This window comes from Drosophila teissieri, chromosome 2L, assembly GCF_016746235.2.
Source record: "Drosophila teissieri strain GT53w chromosome 2L, Prin_Dtei_1.1, whole genome shotgun sequence".
Classification (NCBI taxonomy): domain Eukaryota; kingdom Metazoa; phylum Arthropoda; class Insecta; order Diptera; family Drosophilidae; genus Drosophila; species Drosophila teissieri.
Genome location: NC_053029.1, coordinates 3,621,317 through 3,633,436, shown reverse-complemented (window position 1 = coordinate 3,633,436; position 12,120 = coordinate 3,621,317). Strand labels below are relative to the sequence as shown.

The 12,120-nt window shown below is 43.7% G+C and overlaps 2 protein-coding genes across 2 annotated transcripts; one reads left to right on the top strand and one right to left on the bottom strand.

Annotated features, from left to right (window-relative positions):
- Positions 1-6,726: 6,726 nt before the first annotated feature.
- Positions 6,727-8,426, bottom strand: LOC122626603 (intraflagellar transport protein 57 homolog). Its single transcript, XM_043806921.1, has 3 exons — positions 8,130-8,426; positions 7,302-8,064; positions 6,727-6,892 (listed from the first exon to the last, which is right to left on the bottom strand). The coding sequence occupies exons 1-3, from the start codon at positions 8,424-8,426 to the stop codon at positions 6,735-6,737; spliced, it is 1,218 nt and encodes a 405-aa protein (XP_043662856.1). The 3' UTR covers positions 6,727-6,734.
- Positions 8,427-9,003: 577 nt separating this feature from the next.
- Positions 9,004-11,970, top strand: LOC122613072 (protein Spindly). The gene is made up of 6 exons (XM_043787056.1): positions 9,004-9,605; positions 9,670-9,835; positions 9,905-10,120; positions 10,179-10,320; positions 10,461-10,559; positions 10,616-11,970. The coding sequence occupies exons 1-6, from the start codon at positions 9,087-9,089 to the stop codon at positions 11,796-11,798; spliced, it is 2,325 nt and encodes a 774-aa protein (XP_043642991.1). The 5' UTR covers positions 9,004-9,086; the 3' UTR covers positions 11,799-11,970.
- Positions 11,971-12,120: the final 150 nt, after the last annotated feature.

Genomic DNA, 12,120 nt, shown 5'->3' with positions numbered 1-12,120 from the left:
CTCGATTGGCCATCCCTTTCTCACCCACGGCTTGGGTAGCGGCGAACGAGTTTTGAGTGTTTCAGCTGATTGGTCGGAGGAAAATGAGCTAAAGAGCGAGCTGAGAAAACTGGAGAGTGAGCGAGCGAGAGAGGGCTACCTGAGTTGAGTGGTTTCGAAGGCGTTACCTGAGTTGACTGTTAATTAAGCTTAAGTAAGCCAACATTTCAATTAAGTTTAGGCGACTAATGAGTGAAAGGTGTGCTGGATAATGCGGGCTGTAATAAGCCAGCGATTTCTTTGGATTTTCGATGACTTCCTCTCTGTCTTTCTAGCTGCTGTTTGGTTAAAAAGGTAACTTTCTTTCACTTATACGTGTGCATATTTTTATAGATGTGGGCGTGGCTTTGGGCGGCGCTCTGTCTGTCCCACTCTTTTGCTCCCTCTCGCTCGCTCACCCTCTTTTTAACTGCTTCTTAACCCGTTTTGCGAGCGAGCGAGAGGCCAAATATAAAAACCAGTGGCAGAGCAGAGCAACCGTATTACGCAGTGCTCAATTTTTAGTGTATTTATCTTCTTTTTTTTGTGGAGCTCCATTTTGTTTTCAGGGCCTGGGAAACTTTTTTCTCGCATTTCCTTTGGCTTTGCCGCCTCCGCCTTTGTTGTCGCTCTTCTGCTTGTGTGGCCTCTTTAGACCCGAAAAATAATACTACAAAAAAACACCATATCGATGGTCTGTTTATCTTTTCTGCCTCACCATATCTGTTTATCTTTTACGATTTCTCAATGAAATCTGAAAAACTGTGTCTCTCATTCAGCAAGAAACTTCATTAACTTAACACCCAGTGTTTTTAATTAGGTGCGCCAGAAAAGGATTGTTTTTAATTAAGTTTTCGCCTGTCCATAAAGTTTAACAAATTATTTTCGACTGCTTTTGGACATTTTTAAGTGCAATCCGTTGGCAACTCCACTTTGATGGCTTCATCTTTGTCCGCCTCGCTTTTGTTTCCCTCCGCTTCCATCTGTCTTATTGTTTTTCGGATCAAATTTGCATATTTTAAATGTCCAATCAGCGAACTCGAAAAGGAGACGCATCGACAATTGCGAGGAGCTTCCTTATGAAGGAGAAACTAATTATGAACCCTCCAAAGAAGAGGCTGACAAATGACTTGGCTTACTTGGCAATTTTGAAGACTTTGTTTTCTGAGGCCAGGAATGTGATGCAATATTTCACTCGATGTGGAAAGGTTATTGCTATATAAAAATATGTAATTTGGTTCAACGGAAAGCCCAACTTGAAGCTCTTATATATACAGATATTTAAAAGAAATATGTGTTCTCAAAGAACATTGTAACATGGAAACTATTACGACTTATTTTAATATGAATCGCAGCCTTTACTCATCTATCATCTTCAGACAGTCTGTCACTTAAAAGACCCCAACATTTTGACAAATACCTCGCAACTTTCTCAATCTAACAACAAATAAAGTTAAGGCCAGCAGAAATTCCAACGACCCAAAACTTGTGCCCCAGACAGTGCACACAAAAGTATTAAATTTCATTAATTGCCAATATTAAAAAGGCAAACAAAATCGAACAGCCAAAAAAAAAAATGAAGATTGGTGAAAAATTAAAAATTCATACGGCAGCGGTGCGGTCACATAAATTTCGGAGGAGGCAACAAAGACCACAGCTAAGAAAAGGCAGATGCAAAAAATTATAATAAATATATACTCGTATACGCAAAGATACACGGATGAATCTGTGGAAGCAGGCAAATGTCGAAGACGTGGGCGTTGAATGGGATCCGTTGGGGTTTTTTCGGATTCAGTTTTTATACTTTTTGGTTAATAATAATGAAACTGGACCGCAGCCACCGCAGCAAGGCGTTGTCAACAGTTGGCGACGATGATGCCGATGAAGCTGATGATGCTGATGATTCCGGTGATGACGAGGCCTCGACTTGGCTCCATCTTCATCTCTTCACTTCTTCATTTGGCACACGGTAGTTGGCCGGGTTGTCACTTAGCTCCAAGACTCTGCTTCTCTGCCAAGGTGTGTGAGTGCTGAGAAACTGGGGGTATCAACTCACTGAGGGAAAAGTTAATAGGATTTAATGTTATTAAGTAAAATACAAGGTACAACATCTTTCTAATAAATATGTTTGGGTAAACCATCTGCTTTTCATTGCAACAAGGATGTTCATGACTCAAGGAAATAAGTATTTTTTTCGAGTGCACCCTCGCCCCACCAAAGTCGTGACTTGATTTATTTTTTTGGCCCAGACTGGTGTGTTTTCACATAAATCTGAATTATGGTCCGCTGGCTCGTAAAGTCGCTGGGTGATGTGTCTATTTTAACAGTTAGTCGGGGGACGGAAACCGAACGGCGAACGATCTATCAATGAATCCGCAGCTGAATGAATTGGGCCCCAAAACAAAACTTGATCGGATCCTCATTTGATATGCAGCTTCGATCTACAGTTTGTATGCTAATTCTCGTGTCGTTCGGTTTTCGGTTTCAGATCGCGTCCATTGTTCATTTTTGGCTGTTTGCCGGAGCGGTGTTTTATTTAATTTTAATTTTTATTTCGTAAATTTTAATTTTGTTGTCACTTCTGTGGGAGCAGGAGAGGTTTTTCCACTCGCCCGCCGTCCGATACGGATTGTTTTTTTTTATTTTATTATAATTGGGTGCGGTTCGCAGTGGTTCGGTAGTATTTCTGCAGAACTCCATGAGTCGATCCTATTGTTCAGTTATAAAAAAAAAAAAAAACAGTCGCACAATCGCACGAGGAGCTCTCTATTTGTGAGGCAGCCGCCATAGAAATTAATAAAATTTATGGTTTATTGGGAATTCTTGTTCGTTTTTTCGGTCATTAATTTGCCATAAAGAAGTAGGCAAAGTGTGTGGCAAAAGCTTTTAAAGTGGGCAGACAGGCGGAAATCCATTGTTCAAATGAATGTTTGTTCGTTAAGTCTTAAAATCAATTTCCAGCTTGATAGCTTACTTAGGATCTTCGGCTGGAGATGAACTCATTTGGTTTTAATCCCCGAATACATACGCTTTATTTATTTGCTTCGGTTCCAATGCTCAATGGGTTAAATGATTTCCATAGAGGTTTCTTACCATATAGGCACTCTGCCACTTGACCCCAAGCCCATAAAGGCATCCCCACCCTGAAGTGGACCATTGTAACTCGGCTCTCATAACACTTATCGCTGACCAATTGATCGGAAAAGGTGTCAACCCATGTCTCTTTGGTTTCCAAATAGGAATTCCTCATCCCCTCGCCGCTTTGTGCTTAAAAACTTGTAAATTGCGTGATTTTCCTAGGAACACAATAACCATTCTATACAAACCACCAGCCCACATCTATTCCAGCATTTTCACCTGGATTCTAGGTGATTTACGATCGTTTCAGTTCTCTTTCCTTAGCGCCACACGAACTTCCGTTCCCAAAGTGGGGGTCATAGATACAGAGTATCTGAAAGGTGTCGCCTGCGTGGGTGTCTCGATTTCAATTCGAAATTAATAGGACAGGGTACCCTTTGCTACACTTAATACTGTTACGTGCACAGAAAACAAAATAGTAGTACAAATAAATGTCCCTTTAGAAACCAATGTATTAAGGTAAAGATACATTAAGTAGGGTAAATATAAGTAAGAAACATTTTACCTGCAACTTTTTTTTTTGTCTGTAAACCCAGTCCCACCGAAGTGAAAAGTCCAAAAAATGTTTTATTACATTGATTTGCATTTAAATCGATGTTGGCGGCGGCGTCACTCTTTCCGATTTTGGATACAGTGGGGGCCCTTTGGGGTTTTCGCGGGGGGATAGACCGATGATTACGGGCACAGCGAGCGGTCAAAATGTTGACAATGATCCCAGATATCCCACACGGCGATCGGCTCGAAACCCAACCCAAAAAAATCTTGAAAGTTTTCAATGAATTTGTTTCTCTCTCCATTCCCCTCCAACATTCTATCTTTTGAATGGGAAGCGCCGAAGTTTTCATCCTTCAATCTGGAAACTTTTTTCTTTTGTATATTAGATCATAAATTATGGAACCTTGCATATATGACAAAACAAATAATATTTTTTGTTTTTTTTTTGGTCTGTCGTGCTTCCAGTAGCCACCCCGCTGGGTCTCGAGCCCCCACTTCACCCCGCTAGTTGGCCAAAATTTATTGGTTCTCCAGCTTTTATTGGGGGAATTACAAAGGCGAGGTTTTCGGGAGGACAAAAGGCATCTCTGGGGTAGGTGGCGCCTTGCTTAGGGATTAGAGTCTTAGGATTCGGAGAGGCAGCAGAGCACGGAATGGTGGACCTTTCGGAGAGATCCGATCCCCTCACGATTTATGCTCTGAAATGCTTTTTAGCCCGAGGCCCCAAAAAAACGTAAAATAAAAGAACTCATTTTTCCATTCAAAGGCGGGCAACAGGTTTACTTTTCTCGTTGTTTTCTGCTGTACAGTGGAACTTCCCACACTTTCTAGACATTACAATTATTGGTACAAGTAAAAAAAGCCTTGCTTTTTAGTCTCTGTAGATATTAAAGTTTTACTTTATTTACAAACGAATTTGCCTTGTTGTTCATTGTAGCTAAGTTCACCTGTGAAGTAAACAATGAGAAAATGAAACTCATCCGAGTACTTGCACAACAACAACAACCACAACAGCGATATCCACAATGAGAGCAAGAGAGGCAGCTGCCTCCCACAAAGCGAAAAGCAGCCGAAGCGAAAAAAACGAAGCCCGAGAAAGCCGAAGGCTCCAATCAAGCTCCAACACGAAGAACAACAACAAGTGAGACAAGCGACAAGAGTGAGAGCTGCAAAGAGAGAGAGGCTACCCTTTTGTTGTTGCGGCTGCCAGTCACTCGGTCTCCATCTCATTCTCATGCGCTCTTTTCTTTCTGTCTCACTGGAATGGCATCCAGTGAGAGCGAGAGCGAGAGGGGGATAGAGTTGAAGGAGCTCCACCGTGGGAAATGAACAGTAGTCGTCTTTGGGCTTTTTGCACCACCAACAACAACGGCAATAAGAGCAGTGTGCGCAACACAAACAACAACAACAACAGCAGCAACAGCAACAGCAATGGGTAGCAGCCAGTTTACCGACGTTCCTTCTTCCTCCAGCTCTTTCTCCTCCCACTGCCCCCTCCTCCGCTTCTGCCCCTTGCGCTACGCTTTTGTTACTGTTGTTGTCTTGGTTGAGTGAGCTTTTGCAATTTCTCTGCAGCGCTTTGTTTTTGTTTTTGTTGTCGGCGCATTTCAAATAAGCCTAATAATAATGCAATTTATGCCAAGTGGAAGCAGCGCAGAGAGATGCCAAGTGAAAGAAAAAGAGAGAGAGAGGTGGAGATGGAGATGAAGAGAAAGGTGAAAATCACTAACATTCCTTGAAATTACCAAAAACATAATTTCAACAATTATTCGATGTTTTAAAAATGAACTTAAAAATGTCCTTATAAGTAGAAATTTCTCATATTTCCATAATTTTGGTTTTTCACATATTTACTTTCGCATTCCCAGCAGTTCTTCGAGTGGTCTGCTTTCCAGTTGTTGTACTTATGCCGAATTTCCACAGTTGGAAAATTCCCAGCTTATTTTCCATCAACTTCGAGTGGCTGGCTCTGGGGGAAAAACCTTTTAGCACCTCCGGCAGGCCGCAGCGCAAATCACAACAAGTTGCGGGCCAATCCGAGCACACATTTGGCCAAAACACATGCAACGGCAGGAACTCCGTTTTGGCTTATCAGTTACCGGGCCAAAAAGTGGGCAAACAAGGAATCGCGCGGGACATGGTTTAGAATATGGGATATGGTATTTCAGATGTGCAAAGTGGGATGCAGGGGACAACACCTCTTTACAGCGTTTCGAGGGTTTTCCAGGTTCAAATTGGTTTGCTTAGGCTCTGCCTGCGGTTGCACTGCAACAAAAAAGTGTTGATTCAGTTCGGGTTTTACATGCTATTTTTAGATCCTCAAAACACCTAGTAACTCCTTCATTACTTATGGTAATAGAACTTCTTGCACTGCTTTCTCCCAGTGCACGACGATGTAAGAGGTAGTTGTGTGGTAGTTGCGGCGTCGTCGGCGGCTTCTTTGGTCAAGTACGTGCGCCACGGACCTCCGTACCGTTATCTCCCATCGATCGGCGAAGGATAAGGATCGCACGCGCTTGTTGGTGCAACTACACCCTCGTTGTGTGAGTTTGAGTGTGTGAGTATTGGTGTGTGTGTTTGTCCAAGGAGCAGATAACAAGGAGGTGATAATTGACCGCCCAATTGGCTTGGCAACCAATTACGAAACTTATCAGCGGCACCGGCAATCGAATCAAACGATCGTCAAAGCGGGCGGGGTCAACGCCGGTGGTCCAAATGGAGTTTCCCCCTCTTGCACTCAGAAAAAAACCACACACTGAATGTTGGAAACACCGCTGTGCTTACTCTTGAAAAAGAATAACATGCTCCCGGAGAAACAGAACTTCATTTTACATTATTAAGCATCATAAGCAACCAGCCCAGTAAAACGTTGGCATAAATTCAAACATCTTTAATAAAAATAAACCTTTCTTATCAGCGTATTTTCTCCCAGTGCAGCTATCTCCCGCAGAACGAGTGCAAACGAGAGCAACCGCACACCCATTCGCGAGGTGTGAAAAGATCGGGCTGGCTGGTAGGGATATATATACAGATATATGTACCATTTAGCATGCTAAGTAGTGCTTATCAGCGGGGTATACGTTTTATGGGTTGTTTGCCAGGTCGGTGGTTTGGTTCTGCTGCAACTGCCGCACCACAATGTCCTGGTCGTGGGCATGCACCAGCAGAGCCACCTCCAGATTCAGTTGCGCAATGTCCTCCTTCAGCTTGGCGATCGCTTTCCTGATCTGCTGCACCGAACCTGATAAGAAATCGGAGAAAAATGTGAGAGGCAATGGGATTGGGATTAGCACCACATAGCATTGTGGGTGGTTTCCAAAGGGATCGGGATCTGTGATTTTCTGTTGACCAGAATCAGAGATCTACGATGGCAAATAGACGACGTGCTATCACTGCAGGGCAAATAAAGTGTGAAAGGTGTCGGTGTTAATGGTAGGAGGCCCCCAATCTGAACTATTGTTATATTTGCTTTCTAAGGGAATGCTAATGCTCTGCTCTTTATAAGCCATGAGAATTCCATTGTAAGAATTGCTACTTGCTAACCTATTATCACGTTTTAAAAATTCTTCTCATGTGAAGATTTTTTAGAATTGGTCTACTGTTTCTGTTTAATTTTGATGAAGATTCCGTCGCCAACCCCTTATACTCACTCCCATCCGACATGGCCTGTCCACGTCGCTCCATTTCCTCCTTCTTGAGCTCCTGCTCCATCATGACCTCGTTGAGCTCTGTGGTCTGCTTCTCCATGTCCTCCTGCAACTGATTCTGCGCCGACTGGGTGGTGGACAGCTCAATGGATAGCTCCTTGAACTGCTGAATCAGGGGCTTGAGTTCGTTATTCAAATGTTTTTCGCGACTTTCGATTTTTTCCAAGTCGAAAGTGAACTCGCTGTGCAGTTTCTTTAGTTGAGCCTCGGCGGTGTCGGAGATTTCCAGGATGTTCGCTTGTAAGGTCTCCATCTGACTGATGTGGGTCCGCCAATCCCGGGCGTCTGCTTTGACGAATACCTTCAGTTGGGGCAGCACTCTTTCCAGTTCCAGATGCCACTCCTGATGGTCGCTCATGCGGGCATCCAACTCCGTATTCCGCTCATCCAGGTTGACATCGCCAATGGATTTCTTCTGCGGACGATTCAACCAGTTGAGCTGCCGGAAATTATGCGCCTCCAATTCCATGTCACTATCATCACTTAGGGCGGCTGCATTCTGCTCATCCTCCAGTTTCTCCAATATGATCTCCGCATTGTCCTCCAGATAATCGCCTAGGAACTCCTCCTCCTGTGCGATGTGCAGCTTCTGGTAGCCCACCTGGGCCACTTTGCAGGCTTGCGTGGAGAGAACATCCAGGACCGACAGGCAGATGGGTCCAGCTCCACGTATCAGCTTATTGGGCTGGAAATCCACTGGCACATCCTATAAAAGGAATGATAGTATGTAAGAAAAGAATGTAAAAATCCAACATTGGATTGAATACTTACAATCTCCCCAAGCATTTTAATGATATTGGCGGCCACAGTGTTGGGATCATCGTACTCCTGTGGCCGCTCCATATCCTTTCCGAGTTTCTTGCATAGCCACCAGCATATTAACGTAAACATATAGAATTGCTCTCCGGGATTTGTGGCCTTCACGAAATAGAAACGCGACAGCGGTTTCAGTTTGAATTCCTTAAGCAAATGCTTTTCGTAGTTGAGTAACTTTAGTTTTTCCAGTAAGTCATCGGACTGAAAGTTTTGCAGCTGCTGGGATTTCTCCTGTCCGTCATCTTGCTGCATTTTATAGCTCTTAATTTTGTGTTTTTATATAAAACAGTGTTAAGTGTGAGCCAGCTGTTGGGAAAAACAAAATAGTCGCCAAGGTAACGATATGTGGGTAAACACAGCGAGCGCATGCGGCCTAGATCATATCTTTTTAATTTATATATATTTTTTTTAAATCAGCTTTTTAAAGGTGACTTATTTTGTTACCTTTAAACTCTTCTTTTAATTTTTTATAATAAAGTTAAATTATAATAACGCTCAATATTTAAATATGCGTTGGGTTTCCGAAAGAGGGCGGCACCGTCAACTCATTAACATGCGCTTCAAACAACTTATTTTGCTGCTGCGGTTATAGCGGTTTTCTGTAAGCAAGTAGCAGAGTCAGATGTAATATTCTTATTGAAATGTAGCGAAAAGGTATAGTTAAATTTTATTTTCTTAATTTAGTGAAACATTTTAGTTTCATCTTTAAAAAAGCATCTTCTTTCCAGCAGATGGCGCCACCTGATTATGTAACAACACTGTTAATATGCGCTTACCAGCACAAACCATCCTGTTAAATGTCATCGATCAGCACTGGGAGCAATCTATAGCGATAACTTTCACAGTGAAATATCGATAATACGATTGTCGGTTGGAAAATATAAAAAATTGGCGTCTTTTTAAGCAAACCAAATGTACAAAAACCTGGACCTAAACACGCTAACCGTGGATGACATCGTGGAGGAGTACAAGCTGCTGCACGATCGCCACCAGCAGCTTAAAGACCAGAGCGAAAAGGATGCGCAAAGGATTTATGAGCTTAAAAGGAATCTGGACACCGCCCTGGCCGCCGAATCGTATTTGACCCAGGAACTGGAGCAACTGAGTAGCCAGCCGGTGGCCAGCAACCATGGATTGAATTCCCAGGAACTGGAGGAACTGCGTCGAAAGTTCAAGACCCTAAAAGAGGAACAGGATGTACTGCAGCAAGACTACGACGCCAAGGTGGAGGAGACCCAAACACTGAAGGATAAGCTGGCTGCCACTGAAAAGGAACTGGCGGATAAGTCCGCCTCCAGGTCAAATGATCTCCACGAGGACTGTTCGGCCCGTTTGAATGCGTTGGAACTCGAGAATTCCGAGCTGATGCAAAAGCTGGCGGAATACGAGGATTTACGCGTCACAAACACCCTGGCGGTGGCTGAAAAAGAGGTAGAAATATCCCCTATAAGTATATGAGCAACTAAACCATTTAAGTAATACCCCACATTCCCAGAAAACCATCGAATGTCTGCAAGATCGGGTGAGCTGCATGGAACAGAATCTGAACTGCAAGCGGGATGAGCTGGAGGAGAAGCTGCAATTGCTGGAGAGCTGCCAGGAGCAGCTGGTGGATGCCAATGCCAAGATAGCACTGCTTACTTCCGCCCCTGAAAACAATGGTAGTTAAATGCAACATAGCGCCTTAAAACTAGTTATTAAAAGTGTTTATTGTACTACTATTTTTAAAGACCGCAAGGGCAACTCTCTGTTCGCCGAGGTGGACGACCAAAGGCAAGCGATGAAGCAGATCCTGGCGGCCCAGAAAAAGAGCTATCTGGAAATGAAGAAGACCTTCACGGACAGCCAGTTTGAGATCAGACGTCTCAAGCGGGAAAACGTGGCCATGCACACGGAGCTGCAGGCGTGCAGCACAATATTTTGCAGTGCGGACAAGACTTATCAAAGTGAGTTATCCATATTCACTGGTCTGCAAACTAGATTAATTTTCCACATTTTTCACAGATAAGCTGAATGAGCGCATCCGGCAGCTGATGTCTGCCAACGACAGCCTGGAACGGCAGCTAAATCTCTCCCAGGAGCGGCTGCGCCAGATGGCCAGCGAGAAGTCGGTCACCTGGCTGGACTCGATGTTGGATTTCTGCAAGTATGAGTTGCCCCTCTTGGTCGACACCGCGCTGGCATCGCTCGGCAATAAGTTGCTGAGCCTCACCAGCTACGGCCTGTTCTTGCTGACCAGTTAGGTAGCCTCCACACCCCTAATACCTAATCCTCATCCCCATTTAGACGCGAAACGGACGAGCTGAAGGCGCAGCTGCACAGCATGCGCATCCAGAAGGCCGGACTGGAGGAGCGAATGCGATCCGTCCAGCAGGAAATGGCACGGTATATACACTCTTTCCTTATCTTCTTTTCCAAAACTAATTTATTTATATTTCTAGCTGGCGCTTTGAGTCCCTGAAATCCCGCTGTGTGCTCATTGATCGCGAAAATCTGCTGACTGAGCATAAGATCGCTTTCAAGCCCATGCAGGCCATGGAGTTTAACATCAAGGAGGCGGAACTTAAGTCCGCGTTGCCTCGCATTGTCAGTGTAGCCGCACAATCTTCAGTTCAGTTACATTCTCCAAAAACATCTTTAAAATCCACTGCAGAGACCACAGCCAAGTCTCTACCAACTGCAACTGAAATTATTCTTGATACGCCCTTGAAACCTGCCGTTAAAGAGGAGCTTGAGGAGCCTCTTAGTCAGGAATTAAAACCAGCACTAAAGGACACATCCGTAGAAGTCAAACAAGAACTAGAAGAATCCGAAAGCAAGGCTTGCATAAATAAACCACCCATTAAAACAATTATGGGTGTTAAAATAAAACGGGAAATCGATCTAAACCTGGAACTGAAAGACGCGGTTGATATCAAAGAGGAGTTGGAAGCTCCCAAACTAGTTCCCAAACCGCAGGCGAAAGGCACTCCAGTCAAAGCCAAAAATGATGAAGTAATACCTCAAATGAATAACCACCAAGACGAAAACGAAGAAACGGATTTAAAAACTGAGGAAACCCCGGTCAAACCTTTGATGAAGGGTACCCCAGTTAAGCAACGACTGGGAGGGATAAAAGTAAAGTCCAACGAAGAGTTGCTGGGAGCCAGACTGCCTGGCATGGTAACGCCTGCTAAGCCGCAGCGCAAGGGCACTCCTGTGAAGCTCATAAAGCTGGAAATGGAAGACAGTGGCGATGAGGCGTCCAAAGAATCTCCCATCAAGCCAAATGGAACTCTGAGCGTTGAAATCCTGGACAGTCCCACGCCACAAAAACCCCAGCGCAAAGGAACTCCTGTGAGGATTTCGGTTATCAAAGAGTCAACCAACGATAATGTGCGTTCCATCCTCAGCAAAAAACGCCAAGTCTTCGCCGAAGATTCGCAAAAGGCGGTGAAGTTTAGCGCAAACGATCCCATTGTCCACAATTTGAGTCCGCTCGAGAGATGTCTAAATGGGGAGACCACCAAGGAAAATGACAAGCCAAAGGGAATTGAAGACAACAAGGACGTAAAGCCCACAATTAAGAAACCAAACATCATTCGCCGTATTGTTGTGAGCTCCCGTAAACCAATTTTGAAATGATTGCATGATTATAAATGGAAATTTAAAATCGAATTTAGACTTAATTACAACGCAGGGCACAGCAAATCAGGATACACAGAACTTTTACTTTCGTTAATCCTTAGAGCATTACAATTATTAGACTATGAACTAAAGAACTAAAACTTAGCAATAAAAACAAATCAACAGTTTATTTATACAGTCGAGCTTCTTATATAAACTACATTAGATGTAAGCAGCAGGAAACTTTATAAGAAGTGTCATACGGAATTCCTTTTTTAGTCCGTGTTCCGTATGACACTTACTATAAAGGTACTGCTGTTGTGCGACGCTAAACTATAAG

What these genes read in the sequence shown, in the direction of transcription:
- LOC122626603 (XM_043806921.1), bottom strand. Translation starts at nt 8,426, where the DNA reads ATGCAGCAAGATGACGGACAGGAGAAATCCCAGCAGCTGCAAAACTTT. An exon ending in TTAAAATGCTTGGGGAGATT is followed by an intron (nt 8,065 to 8,129) that starts GTAAGTATTCAA and finishes TTCCTTTTATAG; the next exon opens with GATGTGCCAGTGGATTTCCA. An exon ending in ACAGGCCATGTCGGATGGGA is followed by an intron (nt 6,893 to 7,301) that starts GTGAGTATAAGG and finishes ATTTCTTATCAG; the next exon opens with GTTCGGTGCAGCAGATCAGG.
- LOC122613072 (XM_043787056.1), top strand. Translation starts at nt 9,087, where the DNA reads ATGTACAAAAACCTGGACCTAAACACGCTAACCGTGGATGACATCGTG. An exon ending in TCGATGTTGGATTTCTGCAA is followed by an intron (nt 10,321 to 10,460) that starts GTATGAGTTGCC and finishes ATCCCCATTTAG; the next exon opens with ACGCGAAACGGACGAGCTGA. An exon ending in GTCCAGCAGGAAATGGCACG is followed by an intron (nt 10,560 to 10,615) that starts GTATATACACTC and finishes TTATATTTCTAG; the next exon opens with CTGGCGCTTTGAGTCCCTGA.